Source organism: Danio rerio, chromosome 23, assembly GCF_049306965.1.
Source record: "Danio rerio strain Tuebingen ecotype United States chromosome 23, GRCz12tu, whole genome shotgun sequence".
Lineage (NCBI taxonomy): Eukaryota > Metazoa > Chordata > Actinopteri > Cypriniformes > Danionidae > Danio > Danio rerio.
The window spans coordinates 23,017,322-23,041,210 of NC_133198.1; the positions used below are offsets into that span (position 1 = coordinate 23,017,322).

Below are 23,889 nucleotides of genomic sequence, written 5' to 3' on the forward strand. Positions count from 1 at the left end.
ACATTCATATACACACACACACACACACACACACACACACTACCTACACTTATAAAGCAAATAGGCAGATTAGATGGGCAGTTGAATTTATTAACATTACCAAATTGAGTGAAAACTACAGGTGAAAAAACAACAACAGTGAGGGCATCTCAGTAACGTGACGTTTCATCAAGTCACCAAAACCAAACCATTCAAGTTCAACTTTCCAAACCTGGGTTGTCCAGTGGTTAACACAGCAGTAAAAAAAAATAGATATATATTTTGTATTTATTTTTTACTCCCTGAAAGCATCATCACAGCCATCGTCAAATGTATTTGTTCAAACTAGCATGTAATTACAGGAAGCACAGCCAAAAGCAATTGGAAAGATGAAATGACTTTTGAAACGGTCCGTTAACAATACTTTCATTCTGATCTAATCCATTAATGCACTCTGATAAACCTCCAAATCTTTTAAAAACACTTTTAAATGTAGCATTTAAAGCGGTCAAGGCAAAACCAATGATGACACAAAATGGAAGCATTTCAGAGCTGTGAAGGACACTGTAAACTACAATGCACGCATTAAGAGTTGAGAAGTTAGCTGTATCCTCAAGCCGTAAGCTGCTGGAATGATATGGATTGTGTGGTGAGCTTGTCTATGGGGTCTGGGTTAGGAGTGGAGAAAGAGGAAGGGTGTAGCTCAGGGTGGTTCAAACAGTTTCAGTTGGCGAAAGTACGCTTGACGGCAGCAACAATACATTTGGCACTGATGCCAAACATGTCCAGCAGCTCCTGTGGTTTCCCACTTCTGGGCACACGGCTCACGGCCAGCCGGTGCACCACAATGCCAGGCTCTTCACCCACAGCAGACAGAACAGCCTCGCCCAGACCACCTACAATGAGAGCAGAAGAACCAACATTAAAGACCTCTGTTTGGACAAAATGTAACAAAATACTAAGAAAACTATTTTCTTTTCCGCTAATAATGCTATTATTTGGATGGAAAGAGCAGCTCACCCTCTTTGTAATGGTCCTCCACAGTGATCACTCTTCCTCCTGTGGCACGAGCACTCGCCACAATAGTGGAGGCATCCAGGGGCTTAATGGTGAATGGGTCAATAACCCGAATGTTCACACCTGGCAAATTGAAAGAACACATCACAATTGTATATACGTTTTTATACACTATAGCAGCATGAAAAAAATGGTGGTCTAGTACATCTAGAAAAATGAACTTGATCACTTAGATTTTAAACTTCTTAGGGGAAGAAAAATTTACATTCTCATACTTGGATATTTCTTCACCACATTCCCCAGTTTCATCTACCACTTTTTATTAACAACTGAAGGGTTCAGATGCAAAAGCCCTTAAGTACCATATGATATTTTATTTTAAAATTAGCATTTATCTCAGCCTCCTAGGAGTATGTTCAGCATTCCTCTTAAACAAGTGAAATTACTGAACGTACACACAAGCCTGAGAAAGATGCTCATTTTAGAAGAAAATCTCAGATGACAAAGAGGCTTTCACATCTAAACTCTTCAATTTACGTCAGAATTATACACTTGCTTATTTAAGTAAGATCTTTTATGGTTTTATCTATATCAGGGTCTCTGCAGATAACATGATGTCAAATTTAAGACTTTAAGACCTTTTTATGACCATTAAGCATTAAATTTAAGACCTACATTGCAATATCAAAGACACGCGAGAGAAAATGTAAAAGCACAAAATTAGGGGTGAAATAAATGTATTTAAATTGAACAGTACTAAAGACAGGTTAAATGCACCATTGAACTACAGAAAAAAAGAAAAAAAACCATCTTAACGCTGATTTATACTTTCGCCTGGCTTCGCATCGCACACCTCACAGAACAGATGAGGCTTTTATACTTGACGCATTCGCCATTGAGATATTTTTTTAAATGACAGGGGGCGGTCCAAAAAAAACTAAGTAAAATCAGACGAATAAAAAGAAAATCATTATCATTGAAGATGTTTTTTGGGGGCCTCTTTTTTGTTTTAACAAACTTATCCCTCAGGCTTTTCCAAAGTTTAAAAAACACTTCCCTCCTTTGCCATGGCTGTTGCAATTTCTAGCCAAGAATTATTGGTCATCTGGTTCTTTCTATGATCACACATGGACGGATCATAAAGATGTCAGTCTTATATTTTGGCTGTATGTTATATGATGAGATATTTCCAGTTTCAAACACTTAAAGACAAGGATAAGTTTTATTTTAAAAACATTTTTTATATTGTGCTGCATCCTTCATTCTTTTATAATCACATTTGACCTGTTTTTATGTTTTTTTAATCATTTTTATTATTTGTTTTTATTTTTATTTTACTTGTTTCTTTTATTCTTGTTTATGTAAAGCACTTTGAATTGCCACCGTGTACGACATGTGCTATATAAATAAACTTGCCTTGCCTTGCCTTATCCTCCATAAGGTGCACCATACTAATAAAAAAACAACAACATTTAAATATAACCAACACAAGCAGAAATGTAACAGTGATAGAAAATAGGGAAACACTTGATAAGGTATTATAGCCTACTGTACTATTCACTCTTCAAATAAATGTCACTATCAATCCCATTTTATCTCTAAAATAAAGTGAACTAGTGTCTGCTGTACAGTGTTTTGTAAAGTACAGTAAAGTGCTTCAATTAATCTGTTGTGGTAATACTATAGTTGCTATGGTAACACAACAAGTGTATAATAAACAAACTACCCAGTGCTTTAGTTTTGTTTTTTTTTGTTTTTTACAATATAGGGTATATTATTCTACAATTCACCACACTTTACTGTAGAAAAACTACACTGCATTTCATTTTATCAGTTCACTATTCTTAATACTACAGTATGCTGAAGCATCTCTGGAGAGCAAAAGCACGAAAGGAGTCCGACGGAGTGAGAGCAGATCATTCGCACGTGAGCAGCCAGTGTTTTGAGAGCTCGCGAGCAGTTTTGTCCACGAACAGAGGAAACCGGCGCGTGAGAAGAGATTCGCTCCCTCGTATTACAGCGCTCCCGACTTATAAAACTGCGCTTGCGACATTTGTCAGTGAAATAACGACATACTCTGCCAGACGAAATCATGTCACGCGCACTCAAAGCACACTTCCTCAAACACAGCGATGACGTCACATTTGCCGCGCGCACTGAGTTTAATAACATAAAGCTGATTGGCTATTGCAAGCTGACCTTTTTGTAGTTGTAATACCGCAAATTAAAATTGGATTAGTGAAATAAAGAACTACAACACCCCAAAAACCAAGCAACAACAACAAAAAAAGAATTTAAATGAGCATTAGATGTAGCGTTACATGGACATCGCAAAAATAAGACCTGTGCAAAAATATTTAAGACCCAGAAGAGCGAATTTAAGACTTTTTAAAGCCTTAAATTTCGATTTTTAAATTTTAGACTTTAAGACTTTAAGACCACGCGGGGATCCTGTATATTGATAAATTATAGCCAACTTGAATTACAAGATTCAATAGTCTTGATTCATAAGGGTCTAAAACAGGGGTGGGCAAACTCGGTCCTGGAGGGCCGGTGTCCTGCACAGTTTAGCTCCAACCCTAATCAAACACACCTGCTTATAGATTTCTTGTGATCTTAAAGACACTGATTAGCATGTTCAGGTGTGTTTGACTAGTGTTGGAACAAAACTCTGCAGGGACACCGGCCCTCGAGGATCAAGTTTGCCCATCCCTGGTCTAAAATGAAACTGGGAATATTAATGATTTTAATTAATACAATATCCTAGCCAATGGATGCAGAACAAACCTTCTTTGGCTAGTTGGTCATGTGCTGCCAGCGCCTCATGGAGTGTGACTCCAGCTCCAATAACGGTCACCTGATCTTTGCTGGACTGCCGCACCACCTAGAGGACAGAAAGAGAATTTAAGAAAACCCCTTAAAGCAGACCGTTTACAGCTGTCAGACAAAAGGCCCTATATTTGTGCACTGCATTACTAAAGGCAATATTTTATAAGTTTCAGCACAGCTGCTAACTAATTCTTGATGTAGCTTGAAACTCCATCGTTTTTTTTTCCCTCACCTTGGCTTTCCCAATTTCAAATTTCTCTTCAGGATTATAGATGACTGCAGTGTCAGGTCGACTGGTTCGGATGAAACAGATACCCTAAAAAGAAAAAGAAAACCGCAAAAACACGAGCTAAATAACAGCCAGTTATGATTATTGGTAATTGAGAGTGATAACCAACTATGAGACCAAGTTAAAACCATAAACCACACCTTTGTATTGGCTGCAAGCTCCACAGATCTCTCAGTAGACACTCCATCACTAGGGTAAAACACCGTGCATGTTGGAATAGCGCGGAACATGGCAAGATCCTCCAGAGCCATCTGTGAGGGACCATCCTCACCTAATCAAATATCAAACATTTATTAAATGCTTCCATAAAATCCTCAAAGATCAATAAAAGGGACAGCAGAAGAGATCTGACAATTACATTAAGATGAACCGCAATTGTTGCCATACATTTTACTTACCAATGGAAACACCACAGTGAGAGCCGACCAGGTTGACATTAGACTGGGAGATGGCTGCCATACGGATTTGGTCGTAGGCACGAGCAAGGAAGGCGGCAAAAGTGCTGGCGAATGAAACAGTGCGCTCACGAGTGGCACAACCAATAGCCACACTCACCTGAACAGCAGAAAAATAATAATAATAGGTTTAATATGCAATACTACAAAATTGCATATGGATATTTTATGTTAAAATTAACCAAAACTAATATTCAAAAGTTTAGGGTTGGTATAGTTTTCCAGAAAGCATTTAACAACAATTTATTTAATGCATCTTTTAGCTAACAAAAGTCAAGTAAAAACATACTGCTCCCATACTTTTGAATATTAAATAACCGTTTAAATATGTATTACATAACTAAAACCGGTCTACTTATTGCTGAATTAAATCTAGTATTTAATTTCATGAAAACATCTATTTTCACCTCTGAATGTTCATAGAGGAAGTCTTTCTGATTGTGGGAAGTCATGTTACATTGAGTAAGCACTTGTCAGTGATTAATATTAGTCAAAGTGAATAGTAACAGATAACATTTGAATGGGTGAGGTCAGGTATTTTACAAAGCACTATAAAAACAGGTGCACCACACCTTCAACCCGTCACAAAGCTCTACAAACGGCTTACAGAATCATTCATCTGTGACATACATGACACACTGTCAGCCAACATACTTTTTGATATCATGCTTGTAAACTGTCAGCATAAAAGTGGAAAAAGTTACACACCATGTTCTGCTCTGCAATGAAGCACTCAATGTAGCGATCAGGATGAGCCTTCTTGAACATATCAGCAAAGGTTGAGTTCTTAGTATCGCCATCCAGTGCCACCACACGAGTACTGGCATCACCCAACCTTTTCAGGGCCACACCGTAAGCTTTCCTGGTGGAGATCTGAGTGGGCAAACAAAATCAAATAACTAACAAGTCCTACTTTAAAAGTTATGTATCATTTTTTAAAAGAGTTAAAATTCCGAAACAAAGAAAGAAAGAGTGCTGTGGGAGCAATTCAGAATTTTAGGAAGTACAACACTGAAAAAGAATTCAGACCGGCTTAAATAGTAAGACATAGAACACACAATTTTTCAACGAGTTCACAATAACACTCTTCTTATTGAAACTTTGCTCAATTTACAACCCCCCCTTAGAGCTAAACGGCTCAGTTTTACCATTTTTTAATCTATTCAACCAAACTTCGAATCTGGCGGAAGCACTTTTAACTTCGCTTAATCACTGCATCAGATTAGAGCATAAGCATCTCACTCCAATGACTTAGCTTTGATAATTTCCCTATTAAAGCTGGACTCTTCTCTAGTAACGCTGTGTTCCAAGTCTGACAGAAAATGAAAAGTTGCCATTTTATAGTCAGATATGGCTAAAAACCACTCATTCTGGCGTATCAATCAAGAAATATTGTTGTCATACCACGGCTGCAGCACGCACATGAATATATACAATGCAGCACCTGAAAAAGGTTTTGAATCATCTCACAAATGTCTTCAAGACTTGCCTATATCATTGTACTGACAGAAGCAAGCCAGTTTTCATGTGCTGCATAATATCATTATCAAATACAAAACAATATGTTGCCTTCAAATACTATTAAAATTAAAGAGTTATTTCATTTGTTAATTCTGTACTAGTTCCTGGATCACTTCCGAATCATTGCACTGTATACAGTATGAAATTTGAAGTCAACTTACTAGGGTTGCATGGTTTACCGGTACTAGTATTGCAAAACTATGGCTCCAAAATACTGGCGGTGCCACTGTAGTATAGTCATTAATGGTTTATCTACAATAGATCATGTTGCATGTTGAAAGTCACTAAAATGCTCACGTTTGTGCAACATTAAACTATTTTATTTTATTAGTCTGTGGAGCCCTTTAAGGTTATAAAACTGTGTAGCACTTGATCTAATGCAAATCTGAATTGGATCATTTCTGTTCCTGTTAATATGACTTCGTAGATACAACAACAGCAATCTTTTGTGAAAAAAAGTGAAATTTTGAATTACTTTGGATTGTTACCTGATAGGAATGAAAAAGAAGAAGAAAAAAAAAATGGACGAAAAACTTAATAGCAACATGAAACATTGAAAAATGAGTACTTCATATCGCCTAAATTTGTTGGGAAAAAATGCTCTTTTGTAACAAATTTCATTCTGTATAATTTGTATCTTTATTTTAATGTATTTTTGTTGGTAAGTTACCTACAAAAACAAAAACAATGAATATATTTTAGGTGAAGTGACGTGCAAATAATACCTTTTTGGCTTTAAGGGAATTATGAGTTAAATTCAAGTAGGCATATTATAACATAAAATATAGTATTTCTGACAATTTACTTTATAATTTATTAGTGTCGTTGAATTAATTTATGGTCTCACGACAACCCTACAAACTTACAAATCTGATCAAATAATGTCTTTTTCAATGAACAAAGCTGATATGACTCTAGCTTCAGTGCAACATCTGATATACACTTTATAAAAAATGTCTAAGCTTCGCAACAAGAGCTTGCACTGACATGGCTGTGTAAATGGAGTGACTTGAACACCTCTGAATAGCCACTGTATTTTGCTTTTAATGTTCACACAAATATGCACAGCAGGATTTAAAAGCAGTCGCCAATCAGCAGTTATCAAATCAACTCAATTTTAGAAGTGGCAGTGTTGCATTTTTATAAGGCAAGTGTCAAAGTGGTAATAATGCAGAGGGACTTGACAGAATTAGCATCAGTTTATCACCTTGTCTCCAAGCTTGTATTCTGGGGCTGTGAGCAGATGGATTGGGGACAGGTCAGCTGGAGGCGCGTCCTCTTTTGGTGGCTGAGGGTAGAGAGGCTTATTGGGAGACTGGATCTGGCTCAGGAGGTCATTAATCAGCTCCTCTGCACGGTCTTTAGGCATCGGCTTCCCGTGCCAGTTATCCTGATCCTCAATGCCTGAACAAAACACCACAGGTCTGATGGTCATTATGAGGATTACCATAACATATCATTCATGTTAATCATAATCATCATCCTGTACTGCAATCATGGTGTTAATCACCTTTGAGACCTTTGCCTTTGAATGTTTTAGCTACGATGGCAGTGGGCTTCCCCTTCACTCCTTCAGCATGCCACATAGCCTTGCACAGCTCCTCCACATCATGCCCATCCACTACATAAGTGTTGAAGCTGAAGAAAAATAAATCGGTGGTAAACACATTGAGTTATCAAAAGGCAACACGGCTGTGTTCCAAATGGATGATAGCAAGAATTACATCACTAGCTGCTTAGTTTTGTCTATATAGGCTAATACAAACAACAGTATGCAATATCATACACAATGCAATTACTTAATTGGAGCGATTGTGTAAGATTTAGGAAGAAAAAAATGGTAGCTGATTGAATCATACCCGAAGGCCTCACAGCGCTCCTTGTAGACGTTCACATTGTGCTGCAGTGGTGCTGGCTCACTCTGGCCCAGACGGTTCACATCAAGAATGGCCACCAGATTGTCAAGCTTGTAATGGGAGGCAAAAGCCATGGCTTCCCACACCGACCCCTCTGAACACTCGCCATCTCCCAGCATACAGTACACACGGTAGCTAATGATACAGCAAGACAAGACGCATTCAATTCGACAATTTCGGAATAATTACAAACAAAAGCTTTCCATTATTAAAATGTTATTAGTTTATTTCAATGACTTCTATTTGATCTCTGGCACCACAGAAGTATGAGGTTTTGAATTAAGTGTACACAAGCAAATTGGTATCGTAGGCCATGCTATAAGAAAAACATAAGTCATAGTGCAAGCACTCTTTAAAGTTTCATAAGTCAAAACTTTCTCTTTAGTCTAAAACATCTTATATTGAAGCCAATCTACCAAACAACAGGTTGTTGAATATGCCACCTCATTAAGGGCGACTAATCTCTGCCTTTCCAGAGCTCATATAAACTTGGTGCCGTTTAATTTATTTTTATGGTGTATTTGTTTTCAAACATTATATGATTCAACAGATGTTTACACTGGCCCACACAGCTGCTCTTTTGAAAAAAACATTTAAATATGCTAAACTGTTAGCCAATCATAACAGCAGACTTTTTTTTGAGTCTACAATCTGTCATGTTCATTCAATCAGTGTTGTTTCTTCAAAAAAAAAAAAAAAAACACCATAAAGACTATAAATTCAAAATTAGGAGGATTTTTTGGTGTAAAAATCTTGATAACTAAAAGTGAAATAATGTGGAACAAAACACTCTCTGGAGAACACGAGTACCTTGATTTATCCAAGTATTTGCCGGTGTAGGCCATTCCACAGGCAGCACCCAAACCCTGGCCAAGAGAACCTGTTGCTACATCCACAAATGCCAGTTTCTAAAACAGATATGACAGTGTTAACACACAAGTCTGCAAGTCTTAATTAAGAAAAAAAAAAAAACTAAACGGGTATCTATTAAGGCTGTGACAACAAATAAATTTGCAAATCTGAATACATTGCTATTCTCTTTTTGAATCAATTCTGAACACAGATTTTACCGCCAGATGGCACTGCACCCTTTACAAACAGCAACACTGCCAAACCTTACATTTTCAACTTAAAAGTAAAAAAATAAATAAATTCATAAAAATAAATTACTTAACGAAAATGTTTAGGCAAGTAACAAGAGTGTTCATGGTAAGCAGTGTTTACATCTAACCACTTACAGTACGACAAAGCACAGATGCTCTTCTTCATGCCAACTTAGAGCGCAAGGAAAAAACACGCTTAAAGCACCATCTGCTGGTTAAAAAATTGAGCTCAAAATCCATACCATAGAGCAGGGGAGCCCAATTTTTTTCTTAGGTAAGGCCAAAAAATAAGCTAGATTGAGGACTGTGAGCCGAAGGTAAATATATCAAGCTGTACTATAAAGTTGCCATGAATAATTTCCTCGTTTATTTAAAAATAAAATAGAAAACATTACTTAAAACAGATTAACTAATCCATTATTTATATATATATATATATATATATATATATATATATATATATATATATATATATATATATATATGTATGTGTGTGTGTTTTTTTCCCTTGCATTATATAATGAACCTGTTATAATGAAAACACAAGAATTCTTCCATTTACAACATAATGGAGTTTTTTGTAGCTCAAAAATAAAACTAACAAATGAAAGGTTACGTTAAATTAGAAATGAAAGTGGATTAAAACAATTAACCACAACCCTCCCCAAAACTCTCCATCTCTTCTCAGATGGGATGGTGGGCTAAATCAAAGGTTACAATGGGCCAACTGTGGCCCGCGCACCCAAGTTTGGCCATCTCTGCCATGAAGATTCACTAAAAAAGAATCCATGAATCACTATACATTGATTTATGGTCCCAGCTCTGTCTATTGTTTTGCCATGTTTAGTTGTTTGTTGACCACAAATGTTTTTCATGGAGTTATAAATGTGGTGCTACTCACAGGAGTGGGGTGACCCTCTAGGTCAGAATCGATTTTGCGCAGGTTTAGCAGATCAGACGCTTTAATATATCCAGCCTCTGCCCAGGCAGCATACAGAATAGGAGCAGCATGGCCCTGAAAACAGCAACAGGAAGAATGCATTAAGTACTTGCAGGAAACAAACAAGTTCAAGGAAGCTCCCATCCAGCATAAATCACCAGTCCACCTTGGATAGGATGAAGCGGTCATTGCAGGGGTTGCGGGGATCCCCAGCTTTGTAGCGCATGGTGTGGAAAAACAGCACAGACATGAGCTCGGCAGCACTGCAGCAGGAGGTGGGGTGTCTGTTAGAAGGAAAACACATCTGTATCAATCCCTCCATCAACCATTAACCATCAGCTCAAACATGCTGGATGTTAAAAACCAGTCCGACGTGCAGGTTATCGTTCACTTCAAAATCAAAAAACTGATTGCAAACGGTACTAGAGGGCAAAACATGACCCTGTCATCACTGGGGATTGAGGTGTAGTAATAGACCTTATCATAAGAATCAATGACTTTAGCTACTGCCAAAACTAATAAAAATTATATGAACCATTTAATAATCACTGGAGTTGTAGATTCAAATAAAGAAACAACAGTGCAATAGACCAAGGTATAAACATTCTGCTTTTTTTGAAGGTGCAAAAGGTAAATAAAACATCAGATTAGTAATTCTAGTGCATTTCACTGCAAACCTGTGTATTGCTTAGAATCATTATTGAAATTGCATAGAAAAGATAAACCTGTACATTGTTCTACTCTGCACTGAAGTCACATTGATGAAACACATTGTTATGACATACATGTTTGGACTTCAACTAAGGATGCAGTAGAACTGTTAGTTTTGTTTCTAAAAAGTGTTTTTAATTCACAATAAGACCCATGCAATTCAGTCGCCACAAAACGGTTTAACCTGTTATATTTTGATTGCGAGTCAAACTACATGCAGTCTTGTGTTATCAGTCAGTTTACTCCTAATTCTTCACCACAAAAACACCACTGATTAATTACCATATTGTCCTACAGAGTGACTCATTTAGGCTGAAATAAGAAAACAAAAATGGAAAGGGTTAAGAAAACTCTCCACTGATCCGTTTCAGAATGAATGATTTGGCTGCAAAAGGTACAGACAAAGGAATGAGTCATGATAAATTCTTCCTTGTATAAACTGAGGATTCAGTAAGAACAAAAACTGGTTATTGTACGCTAAAATAAAAATAAGGAAGTGTCATAACCTAAACAAATAGTATCAGGTAAACGTTTCAAAATTCTGGAAAATCCTCAACTTGAACGAACGAAAGATTATTCGTTTATTGCCAGAAAGGGTGTGTGAGGTGTTTTAATATATTGACCACCTGACACATGGCGTCCAACAGAAAAAAGTTTTTCGATTTATCCTCTGCAGGTTTAGAAACCCCCATGTGGGACTTTGGTTCATGTTAAGAAATGGCCTCTGTGGCAATAAATTGGTCCACCGTACAAAAGAGAACTGCAGAGCAGAGATTGAGCAACGTCAAAGTTTTCCTGCTTCATGTGAACCTCCCTTATCGATTTATACTTAAACAGAGCGTGCTTTTAATTTGATTTTCATTAGCATCATGGAGGATAACAGCACTTTAACCCACAGCACAACGGACACCACGAGACCTCCACCTCTCCACGTGACAACCTGTAGGAACCGTGCAGACGCGAGCTTAGTGTATAAATTAATTAGTGATGAGAAGAGTCCTTTTCGCAGAACGGTTCTTTTAAACGGTTCGGTTCAAATCGATTCTTTCGAGTCTGGGCGTACTTGCGTCATTACGTTGCCATGACCCGACGTGACATTCCATAGCTGTAAACATGCATAAGTGTTTATCACGTATATTGCGAATTAAAATCGTGACTTAACTCAGCAGATAAATCAGCAAACTAGAAACTAAAGACAATTTAAATTTCACTTATTTCAATTTTAATTCATTACAACTCCATTTAAAATGTTGACAAAATCAAATCAACAACATTAACATAACTTTTTTTGTGCATTTCCAGAATAATAAAAACTGTCAATTTAAGTCAATCGCTTTAACAAATCAGCTGTCGCTCCCAGTGTTCAAATGGGGTCTGTGAACAGATTCAATATCCGCACTCACTGAAAAGATCCGACTCGTTTACGAATCGGACATCGCCATAATCAATCAGTTGCAGCTCAACCTGTGATACTTTTAGAATCTATAAACAATGAACGCTTTATAATCCTATTTAAAATCCCCCACACACACACATCCGTGCTAATAATAGTGGCGATGAGAGCTAACGTTAAGCCAATTTCACTGGTCATCTTTATAAGGCCGCGATGGGCTAAAAAGCTTTTAAATGTAGCCAGTAACGCTAAAGCAGCTATATTGCATTGTGTACAATTTGAGTTATATTATATTAATGTTTTATACTAACTACAATGGTCGAATGAAAACAGAAAGCATGAGCTCCATGCCCGTCCCCCTCGCCAAGTTCACGTGCTATGCAGAAACGTAAAGTGAACATTTGCACGACAAATGACATAATTGAGCACATACAGCTGTAAACATGTCGTTCGGTATCCTATAAAGACTTTAATAATGATTTTAAATGAGTGTAACTTAGACGTCTTTACCCGGAGTTTGAGGCGCATGTTTGCCTGATGGAGTGAATCCTGAGCTTGTTCGCAATGTCTTTCAGGGCCTGCAGAGTTTTCTCGTCGGGTTTGTGGTAATCCATGGTTCAGATGTATAGGGAGAAAACGCAATGAGATATACCCAAGTGCTGTAGCTCAGAAATGAAACTATCCTGATTCTACGGAAAGAATAATTATAGCAAGAAGTACAGCACAACCAGAGGCGAGTACGGTGTGGGACGCGGGTAGCGTGGTGCGTGTGTCTTTTAACTGACGCGTGACGTCAGCTGTCAACTCATGCGCTGCGGCGAATCATTGGACGACAGGCTTTTCGCAACAGCATGGCTGAGGTGAGGTTGCCAGATCAGAGCAGAGACCGCAGGCAAACACAAACAGAGCTCTGTTGTAATAAAGCTCACGACATGTAAGATAAGGATGAAAGGGTACTCGGGACTTCTTCTTTTTTTAACTTAAGTGAAATCTTCATCTGCACACACGGTTACACTGATTAAATGTTGCGACGGTTGTAAAATCTTTCAAATGATTGAGATGATTGAATCACTGATTCGTCGAGTCATGATGACAGTCAGGAGGAAAGGAGTGCGGAAACTGTTTAACCCTATGAGTTTACAGCTTTATACATTCTGTTTTAAAATCCTCTAAATTACCTAAAACCTTAAAAACAGCAAAATCATATTTACATATAATTATTTTTGTAAAATACCCTGTCATGAACATTTTATTTTTTGCTGTAAATTATATATATATATATATATATATATATATATATATATATATATATATATATATATATATATTTTTTTTTTTTTTTTTTTTTTGGAATAAAATTGTAATTGTTAACAATAATTGCAATGGACTAACAAAAAGTATTCTGACAGTATTTATCGATTTAAATGTCAGTTTCACTATTTACTAAATTATTGAAATAAAGAGCTTCCTTTGTTAACATAAGTAAAGAATTACAAACAATTTAATAATTATTAATTAACCAACACGTAAAAAAAAAGATACTTAAATTTAGGGGTGACACAGTGGCACAGTAGGTAGTTTTGTCATCTCACAGCAAGAAGGTCGCTGATTCAAGCCTCGTCTAGGTCAGTTGGCATTTCTGTGTGGAGTTTGCATGTTCTCCCCACGTTCGCATGGGTTTCCTTTGGGTGCTCCGGTTTCCCCTATGCGGTATATGTGTCCCCTATGTTCGCTGTGTATGTGTGCGAATGAGTGTATGGGTGCTTTCCAGTGATGGGTTGCAGCTGGAAGGGCATCTGCTGCATAAAAACATATGCTGGATAAGTTACTGGTTCATTCTGCAGTGGCGACCCCAGATTAATAAAGGGACTAAGCTGAAAAGAAAACGAATAAATTAATGTTATCAATTTGGCTTATTTATCTTAATATTTAAATTTTATACTAAAATATACTGGGTCATGTAAAGTGACACTGACATTTACCTGCATTTACTGTAAGAATTCTGTTAGATTATTTTTGAAATCTCATAATTTTACTTCACAAATGTTCAAAGTTTCATTTTACTTTTCAACCATATAAATAACATCTTCAAAATGCCTGAGGAAAAATAAAGGTGTTTTTTTTCCATTTTTGAGCGTCAACACATCACTTATATTGACCACACCATTTAGTTGTTTAGATTGTGTTTTATATTTAGTTGAATGGTTAAATAAACTCAATTTATTTATTAAAATTATTTGTATTAATTACATTTCCTATTTATTCAAGCTTTAGAGATTAAAACTAGACTCTGCCCCTTTAATGTGGGTTGGTCTTCTTAAACAAGGAAGTGCCACTTCTTGTTCTGTCTTGGTAGTAAACCAAAGTGTATGACATTGCAGTAAATTAAAATATACAACAACACAATAATATACACATAGAAATGGTTTAATATTCCAATACTCACATTCTTAATTGTGTCTTTTTAACAGATTTTAATTAGACTGCAAACCTTTTTGAGATGTCTTGTTTTATTCCTTGGCATTAGATTACAAAGATACTTGTTATATCATATCTAGTGATAAGTCTTACTCATTTTCATTAACAGCTATACACCCTTACAAATCACATGCACTAAATGGACAGCCAGTCTAGACTTTATTAAATATAAAATCATATTTGGCACAGACTATTCAGTCGTCCTCTTGATCTTCAGCATTGTCATCTTCAAACTCCTAAAAAAAAGTACATTGTTACAGTGTACACCGTAAAACTATCTGAGATATATATTCAAACAGACAGTTCACCAAGAAAAGAAGTAAAAATTCTGTCATTATTTACTCACCCTTCGCTTGTTCCAAACCTGTTTGACTTTCTTTGTTCTTTTAAACACAAAGAAGATATTTTGAAGAAAGCTGAAAAACCTGAAACAATTGACTTCCATAGTACGGACAAAGAGCTTAGAACAGGGGTGTCAAACTCAATTCCTGGAGGACCGAAGCCCTGCACAGTTTAGTTCCAACCCTGCTCCAACACACTTACCTGTAGGTTTCAAACAAGCCTGATAGACTCAATTAGTTTGATCAGGTGTGTTTAATTAGGGTTGGAACTAAACTGTGCAAAGCTGCGGCCCTTTAGGAACTGAGTTTGACACCTGTGGCTTAGAATGACCAAGAGGTGACACTCAATAGAACAATCAATTGCAACAGCAGTGCCCAGCAACAGCCTCGGAATCTGCCATTTTGGAGTGAAAACGATCGGCTGTCCATTAGATCTTATAGGGTATTTGCTGAAGCATGCTAATAATTTCCCCGCCATGTCTTTATAATATGAGTATTTAGTTTACCTCAGTATATTCAATGAAGCTTCTGCGCTAGCCTGCCAATTCTGATGGGCTTATGCGAGTAAACGGCTTTTTATCTCGTTTTACGCTTAAGGAACTAAATGAATGCCAAAGTCTGTTTAACTGATTGTATTTGAATTACATTACAACATCGATGCTGTAAAAGGAATTGTATAAATTGGAAAAAAATTCACAATAACAGGTCACCGCAAGTTTATCAGTATGGGAAAAACACTAGCTCGGCATATTTACCCTATTGCAGTGGTTCTCAAACTGTGGTACGTGTACCACTAGTGGTACGCAGGCTTCCTTCTAGTGGTACGCGGAGGAAGGAAATATGTCATGCACATGCTACACACATTTCAAAATTTATTAAAAATTATGTATATAATATGTCATATATGACATATAGCCTATATTTATGATGTAATCTGCCACATTTTTTAACTGTGCAGAGTTGTAGCTGCTTTACTGGGCCTAATGCGCTACTGTATTTTAATACTACTCATTTTGGTGATACTTGGAGAGACAATTTTTTTTCTGAGGTGGTACTTGATGAAAAATGTTTGAGAACCACTGCCCTATTGCTGTCGTGATGGCAACTTTGTTTTTTATTGATTTATTTAAAAAGTGCATTAATGCTGAGGTACAACCTGAAAGATGACAATACAACACTTACTATCACAATCATCAGCACTTTTAATAGTTTATTTTACAGACTTATAATATGCTGTTGTTATATTGGAGTTTTCACTCCAAAATGGCCGCCATTTTCCAAATTGCACTAGAGTGTCGCCTCTTGGGGATTCTATGCTCTTTGGTATGGATGTTGATTGTTACCCATTTTTAGCATTTATCAAAATATCTTCTTTTGTGTTCAACAGAACAAAGAAAGTCATTCAGTTTAGAACCACTTGAGGGAGAGTAATAACTGAGTTAAATTTCATTTATGGTTGAACTATCTCTTTAGTTAAAATAAATTGTTTCCACACCTTTTTTTGTGCCTCAAATTTTTCTTCAGGTGTGACGGGATCTTTGTCCACTCGTTCCAGGTGGGGAAGTTGTGAGATCACATAAAGCCTGTAATCGTCAGTCTTCGCAATAGGGTTGTCCAAAAGCACAAGTGCCTTTAGTGTTTGCCCCACACTTGCCAGAGTCTGCAAAGCCCTCATAGAAGATATAAGGTTCCCCCTTTAAAATGTAAACAGAGAGTTATCAGATATAAACAGTTTAAAATAGTGAGAGACATTTGCTTTTTCGATTTTAGCCTTCAGTTACCTGACATTAAGATACTCGAGGCATTTCATACTGGCACTGAGTCCATCCAGTGTTTCTAACTGGTTATGTCTGAGGTGAAGAGTGATGAGACGCTCAAGCTTTTCCAGACCCTCCAGTTTCTTTATATTGTTCTGAGCCTAAATAGTTTGGTGAATGTCCAAGATGATAGTTATTTGGAGATAAGCACTACTGTGTACTTTTAATCCACAATAAACATCAACAAGAGCAGCTACCAGATACAAATGGCGTAAGTTGGGCAGGTAAATGCCATCTGTTGTTTCCAAACAATTTCCTCTGAGCTCCAGAGTCACCAGGTTGGTCAGATTTGGATAATCCAGGCCCTGCATGGTCTGGATGCCATTACCTTAAATAAATATACGCAAGAATTTAAAAACATTGCTGCAGATGAAGCTTAAAGTTAAATGTTTAGTGTCTAATGTAGATTACAGTGAAATACGGCCAATGTCAAAGTGTAGTAGTACTTAATGTAGTGTGTTTTGAGTTCATCTATGCTTTTGAAATGTTTTATGGGACTTTTTTTAAGCAGTTTGAAAGGATGTACTGTCTTGGTTGTTCATGTAAATGTTAGTACAAAGACTAGTTAATGAGCAGTACATTCTGTTATTTTGTGAATTTACTTTGCTCTATGCTCACTATCTTATGCAATAATATATATATATATATATATATATATATATATATATATATATATATATATATATATATATATATATATATATATATATATATATATATATATATATATCAATTTATATTGCAATAGAAATAATATTAAGATAATATTAAGAGAAAAATAAATCCATAAAATGTCTCAGACAGGTAAAAGTCTAAACTGTAAAGTCAAACATTCAAAAAGTCAATGGTCCTATAATGCATCATTTATTTTCCTTCAACTTCAGAGGTCACCACAGCCGAATGAAGGGCCTTCAATAATGCAATATAAAAATAATAACCGTCATTTTTTTCTGTAAATTTTTTTCAAAGGAATATAAAAGTGTTTCATGGGTCATGAAACATCAAAAATTTTATTGTACGAAAAACTGGACTAAAATACATTTACAAGACACAATCAAATAAACCTTAAATTACATTGTGATCATTTCACTTCATAAGACCTCAATGTATCGTCAGGAGTCACAGGTAACAGTTTGCCCGTATATGTTTTTTTTTCTTTTTTTACTTTTTTTGGCAGTAGCTGTTAACAAGCAGCTTATTAATCACAAAACACCACCATTTCAGCTAAAAAAACTTCTTAAAAAAACAACAGAGAAAAAAACATGGACAAACTTAGGCTAAATGAATAGTAAATTTAAATAATTTTGGTATTTTGAAAGCATAACCTGACCAAAGATATTCCATTTGCATAACTTCACAGAAGTGGATCTTGCACCTTCTCTGATTGGTGGAAATTTCTGTAATGCATCATGGGTAATGTAGTTTTCACCCTTAATTCAGTTGTTAAATGTAATTATTTTTAAAAAAGTTGAAATAGTGTGACAAAAACATATACCATCGATTAACAGCTTTAAAATTCATAGCAAGTCTTAAATTAAAATTTTACTATATGGTGGAAAGTCGCTGGCTCGATTCCCAGCTGGGTTAGTTGGTATTTCTGTGTGGAGTTTGCATGTTTTCCCCGTGTTGGTGTGGATTTTTTCCTAGTGCTCTGGTTTCCCCAACAGTTCAAGCACATGCGGTATAGGTGAATTGGATGAACTAAATTGGCCGTAGTAGTATAAGTGGGTGTGTTTGAGAGTGTATGGGTGTTTCCTAGTGCTGGGTTGAGGCTTGAGGGGCATCTGCCACGTAAAACATAGGCTGGAATAGTTGGCGATTCATTCTGCTGTGGTGACCCCTTAAAAATAAGGGACTAAGCCGATGGAAATATAATAAATGAATGAAATTTCACTGTAAAGAAAACGGATGCATTTGTTTTATTGCAGAACCTGATTATTGCACTATATATTTTAAAAGAGCTCAATAAAAGTATTGTACTAATTAATGGACCAAACTAACCAGTAAGATTGAGGGTTTCCAGTGCTGGGCCTCCGAGACCCTTCACATCAAACAGCCGATTGCTTGCAATGCTGAGCCACTGCAGGAAAGTGAGCTGACCGAAAGGCTGTCCCTCAAAGCCCTGAAGCAGGTTGCTGTCTCCCTTCACCCACAGCAGCTGAGTGAGACCAGCCAATGGAGAGAAGTCTGACAAATGATTGGAGGACAGGTCCAAATAACGGAGATGGATGAAGGAGCTGAGCAAGGCTAGGTCTGTCAGACCCCTGGTTTAGACAGGTAATGGGAATCAATATTTTTAACTTTAGTGAGATACAGTACATGGTGTAGAGAATTATGAAAATAGTCATTCATTTTGATATTTGTACATATTGTTCTAACGATTAGTAAAACATTGTCAACCAGCTCATATTAGAGTATTAATTTAACTTTGGCAGGAAGTTAGGTTACAGTCAGTAAAATAAGCTGACGTGTAGTTACAAAGTTACTAGTTTATGGAACATTTGTTAAGTAGAAAGTCCATTAAAGAATAGCTTTCACACAAAATGAAATTTCACTCACTGTTGTCTCAGACCCAAACCTTTATTACTTTCTTTCTACTGTTGAGCACAAAAGAAGATAATTTGAAGAAAGCTGAAAAAAGCTGTAACCGTTGACTTACTACATTTGCAAATACTAAAGATGTGAACGGTAACAGGTTTCTAGCTTTCCTCAAGGTATCTTCTTTTGGGTTTAACAGACTAAAAAGAAACTTATAAAGATTTGGAACAACTTGAGGGCCAGTACACAGTTTTTGGAGTAACTATACCTTACTTGCTCTAATGCAGGGGTCACCAACATGGTGCCCGCGGGCACCAGGTAGCCCGAGATGATCAAATGTGTTGCCCGCAGGCCTGTTCTAAAAATAGCTCACTATAGCGCCACTTACCAGTAAGCTTCATCTAATATAGAAGTAATCATTTAAAAATGTAAATATTTGCAGAGATATGTAAAAATAAGGTGTTGCACATTGATACATTAAATACAGGGTTGATAACTTTAGTGAGAATCATTAACATGATTGGTGTCTTCACATGGATGAATATCATTAATTATTACCAAAAACATAAAGTATAATTAAAAGTAAATTGAGCAAGTTTGTTATTTGAGAAGTGTTTATCAAACTGGTAGCCCTCCACATTAAACGGTACCCAAGAAGTAGCTCTCAGTTTCATAAAGGTTGGTGACCCCTGCTCTAATGACTGTTAGTTGAAAAATAGTTGAAAAGTTGCAGTTAGAAATTAGAATATCTAAAGTCTACTAAAAAGTGTTATTGAACGAACAAACTTACTTATTTTTAAGATCAAGTCTGACATAGGCATGAGACAGACCATTCCCTGTGCGACATAGCAAAGATAAACTTCTCGCTAAAATGTCCTGGGTTAGTGGACAAGACTCTAGCTGAGTAAAGAGAGAGACAGAGAGATTCTTAAATGAACTCACGAAGAATCATTTTAATTATTTGGATAAAAATGTTACTAAAATCAGTGGTGGGAGTAACGAATTACAACTACTCACGTTACTGTAATTAAGTACATTTTTGGTGTAATTGTACTTTCATGAGTAGAATTTTAAGCCTGTAATTTTACTTGTACTTGAGTACAAATTAAGCTGAGCAATCTACTTCGTTACTTTTAAAATCACAATTCGTTACAGAGTACTGTAAATAATTTAATATTTCAGCCACGCACTGACCAGCATTTCGGTAGCCAATAAAAAAAGCTCATCTTAACGGACCAATGAAAATCCTGGTACATTATTTGAACCGAAAAACAAGTTCAGGCTACTGCAGATTTACGTGACCGTCATCATACAGTCACAAAGTTATCAATTGACATATGGAGATTTAAGACAGAAGAAATGAGGAAGAAATAGCAGAGGATAAATGCATGGCCACACCCGGAGGAGCTGTTCACCTACAGGTATATAGGGAAGAAAGGGGATAGATGCGCTGATGTGAATAGCTATGTTATCATCTAAAATGCTAATTAAATGTATGCTCAAAACTGGAATATCGCATAAAAGACAGCAAATAAAGCAGCTTTTCTGTCCATCAAGTCAAAGAGAACAAAATTGCCACCTTCTGATTAACTGGCGACAAATATCAAAAGTAAAAACAGAATTTGCATCAGTAGGAGCAGCTGCATGAATAAATTATCTTCATTTACTAAGTGACTTGCGCATCAGAAGGCAATCCTGCACGCAGTGAACGCGCGCTGGCGTTTGAAGGCGTGAGACGCTACTCTTACTTCTCATTTAAATAATTTTTTTGTTGTTGCTTGGTTTCGTGGTGGTGTAGTTCTTTATTTCACTAGTCCTATTGTGATTTGCAGTATTAAAACTACAAATAATACCAGCATGCAATAGCTCAGTGCGAGCGGCGAATGTGACGTCCAAAGTGAGGTTCACTTTGGATGCGCGCGACATGATTTCCGGTGAACAGTTCGCGCGGCGCCGCGCTTGATTTGAGTTGAATTTGAATCGCTTTGAAGAGATTTTGTCTGTAACAGTACGACTGTACAGACATCTTAACTATCCGACCATGCGTGATCAGCATAGAGATAACCAGATGACCAATAATTCTTGGCTAGAAATTGCAACAGCCATGGAAAGGAAGTGTTTTGTTAAAGTTTGGAAAAACCTGGGGGATAAGTTTGTTACAACAAAAAAGAGGCCATGGCAAAAGTGGAGACCCAGGTGGTTTTAAGATTACAGAATATGTTTTTCCACCATTTATAGGTTTTACACTGATGTATCATTTTGAAGTTAAAGCAATGTAACAAAAATTAAGTAACAAATAAGGTATTTAATAACTGGACAATATGAACCCATCGACTTACAGTAAACTGATGCCCAATTTCTAGGCTTTATTGGTGATGATGGACAGGATTGTTTGACCATTATTGCCTTTTCAGCTCATTAGTAGAGGACAGAAACTAGCCAGACAATAATGTGTCAATTGTTGAGTGGGCAAAAAATGTTTTTTGTTTTTTTGCTGTTATTCTTGCCAGAATAAAAAAAATAATTGTAGAGTAACCCATGTTCTGTTGTCATTGATATTTAACTTTAATAGGTAGAACTGTCCGAGATATAAACAAAAGTGAGTGATGCATCAAACTTTGATTTAAAAAATCTTGAATAGTTATAAAACTTTATAATCATTAATTTTCTTTTTGGCTTAGTTCCTTTATTAATCTGGGGTCGCCACAGCGGAATGAACCGCCAATTTATCCAGCAATTGTGCCCTTCCAGCTGCAACCCATTCTCATTTACAACAGCAGACAATTTAGCTTAGGTAATTCACCTAAAATGCATGTGTTTAGACTGTGGGGAAAACCGGAGCATCTTGAGCAAACCCACGCAACACGGGGAGAACATGCAAACTCCACACAGAAATGCCAACTGACCCTGCCAAGGCTTGAACCAGCGACCTTTTTGCCTTGAGTCGAGAGTGCTACCCACTGCCCCACCCGTTACCCAACTTTGTAATCATAATAAATTATAAAATAATGAAAAATAATTATTTTTAAAATCTTGAACAATATTAAAAATATGACGTAGTCTTAAAAAGTCTTACATTTGACATTATGATATCTGCAGAAACCCTTTTTTTTTACAAGACTTCAGTCTATAATCTGAAAAAAAAACATTATGGTAAGAAGACAACTTAATTTGTGTGATATTTAATTTATTAATAATATGTTTAGGCACTAGGCAGTGTTGTTCTGTGGTTTCTGACGGTTCAGTTCGCGAATTAGGTAATTAACAAAGTTTCTCCATAATTTGCAAGTGTTTTTTTAATTTATTAAATCATCTATTGATCGTACAGATAGAAAGGCATCATTTGAAATGATTAAAAGTCGTGCATTTGTGCATATTTCTGTTATCTTTATACTCAAAATAGCAAAACATTGTTTTTGTAAAATAATCATGGTGCGCAGTGGGTATTGCTATCGCCTCAAAGCAAAAAGTTTGTTGGTTCAAGCCCTGGCTGAGTGAGTTGGTGTTTCTGTGTGGAGTTTGCATGTTCTCCCCATGTTGGCGTGGGTTTCCTCTATAGGTGCTCTATAATTATAATCTATAATTAATGCTGTTTACACAGTTTTAAAAGTGTTTATAGTATCTTTAAATGTGTTATGTAAAATGTGTTTTACTGCCTGAATCTTGTCTGACTCCGCATTTATGGATAATTCCACCAATATCGCCAAGCTAAAAAAGTAATTTGTAATTTTGTAATTTGAGTAGTTTTTACGAAGAGTAATTTGTACTTTTACTTGAGTACTTTTTAACACCAGTACTTTTACTTGTAATTGAGTACAATTTCAGCAATGTAACAGTACTTGTAATTGAGTACAATTTTTTTGTACTCTTACCACCACTGACTAAAATAAGACCAAAGAAAACACATTTTATACCTGATCTCCATCTGATTTCTCTTTCTCTTCCAGATCCTCATTCTCTCCCTCATGATCAGAGTCTGCTTTCAATACCTCATCTTCACCAGAGTCTGACATTATTCTTCTATCTTAACTACCTTGTCGATCAACTTTTCACGGGTTGAAATAAATGATTGGGAATTTAGATCGATCAATTTACATCATTAGCATGCTGGCTAACTTTAGCTTGCTTGTTAGTAACTTAACAGACAGGATGCACTGAAAATAACTATTTTACTTGTAACGTTAAACAATTTATGATCATTTCCTGTAACATTAATAACTCAAAAATTACAAATGGATTATATGATCCCGATGTCCGAACAAGTTTTCTGTCACTCACCTCGCGCTGATGAGTGTTTATGGCTGTTACCATAGTAACACCACATGTCCCAGAGAGACTACCGTTCCCTCATCATAGGATCTCGAGAGTGCAATTTCACATCGCGTGGCCATGACAAAAAAAAAGTTGTGAGCCGAACACATACCCTCCCGGTAATTATTGTGCATGTCTAGGGTTATTCACATTTAACCACACTGAGTTTCTGTGGATAACTGAGTGATAACTGAGTTGTTACTCACTATATTTGAGGTAATAGTTGCAATTTAGGTATAGAGTGACACGAA

At 36.4% G+C, this 23,889-nt stretch overlaps 2 protein-coding genes across 8 annotated transcripts; both read right to left on the reverse strand.

Annotated features, from left to right (window-relative positions):
• Positions 1–69: 69 nt before the first annotated feature.
• tktb (transketolase b) lies at positions 70–12,930 on the reverse strand. 2 transcript variants are annotated; one of them, XM_021469760.2, is made up of 15 exons: positions 12,664–12,746; positions 11,043–11,072; positions 10,216–10,333; positions 10,011–10,124; positions 8,817–8,914; positions 7,950–8,141; positions 7,601–7,728; positions 7,298–7,494; positions 5,278–5,442; positions 4,513–4,669; positions 4,255–4,385; positions 4,058–4,141; positions 3,784–3,880; positions 1,000–1,119; positions 70–875 (listed from the first exon to the last, which is right to left on the reverse strand). In XM_021469760.2, the coding sequence occupies exons 3-15, from the start codon at positions 10,297–10,299 to the stop codon at positions 703–705; spliced, it is 1,740 nt and encodes a 579-aa protein (XP_021325435.1). In that variant the 5' UTR covers positions 10,300–10,333; positions 11,043–11,072; positions 12,664–12,746; the 3' UTR covers positions 70–702.
• A 1,634-nt stretch (positions 12,931–14,564) lies between these two features.
• lrrc23 (leucine rich repeat containing 23) lies at positions 14,565–23,656 on the reverse strand. Of its 6 annotated transcripts, none has more exons than XM_073938331.1 (8): positions 23,606–23,656; positions 23,242–23,372; positions 20,118–20,223; positions 18,791–19,053; positions 16,987–17,117; positions 16,754–16,890; positions 16,468–16,666; positions 14,565–14,867 (listed from the first exon to the last, which is right to left on the reverse strand). In XM_073938331.1, exons 5-8 carry the CDS (start codon positions 17,098–17,100, stop codon positions 14,826–14,828), a joined length of 492 nt encoding a protein of 163 aa, XP_073794432.1. In that variant the 5' UTR covers positions 17,101–17,117; positions 18,791–19,053; positions 20,118–20,223; positions 23,242–23,372; positions 23,606–23,656; the 3' UTR covers positions 14,565–14,825.
• Between the last annotated feature and the right edge of the window lie 233 nt (positions 23,657–23,889).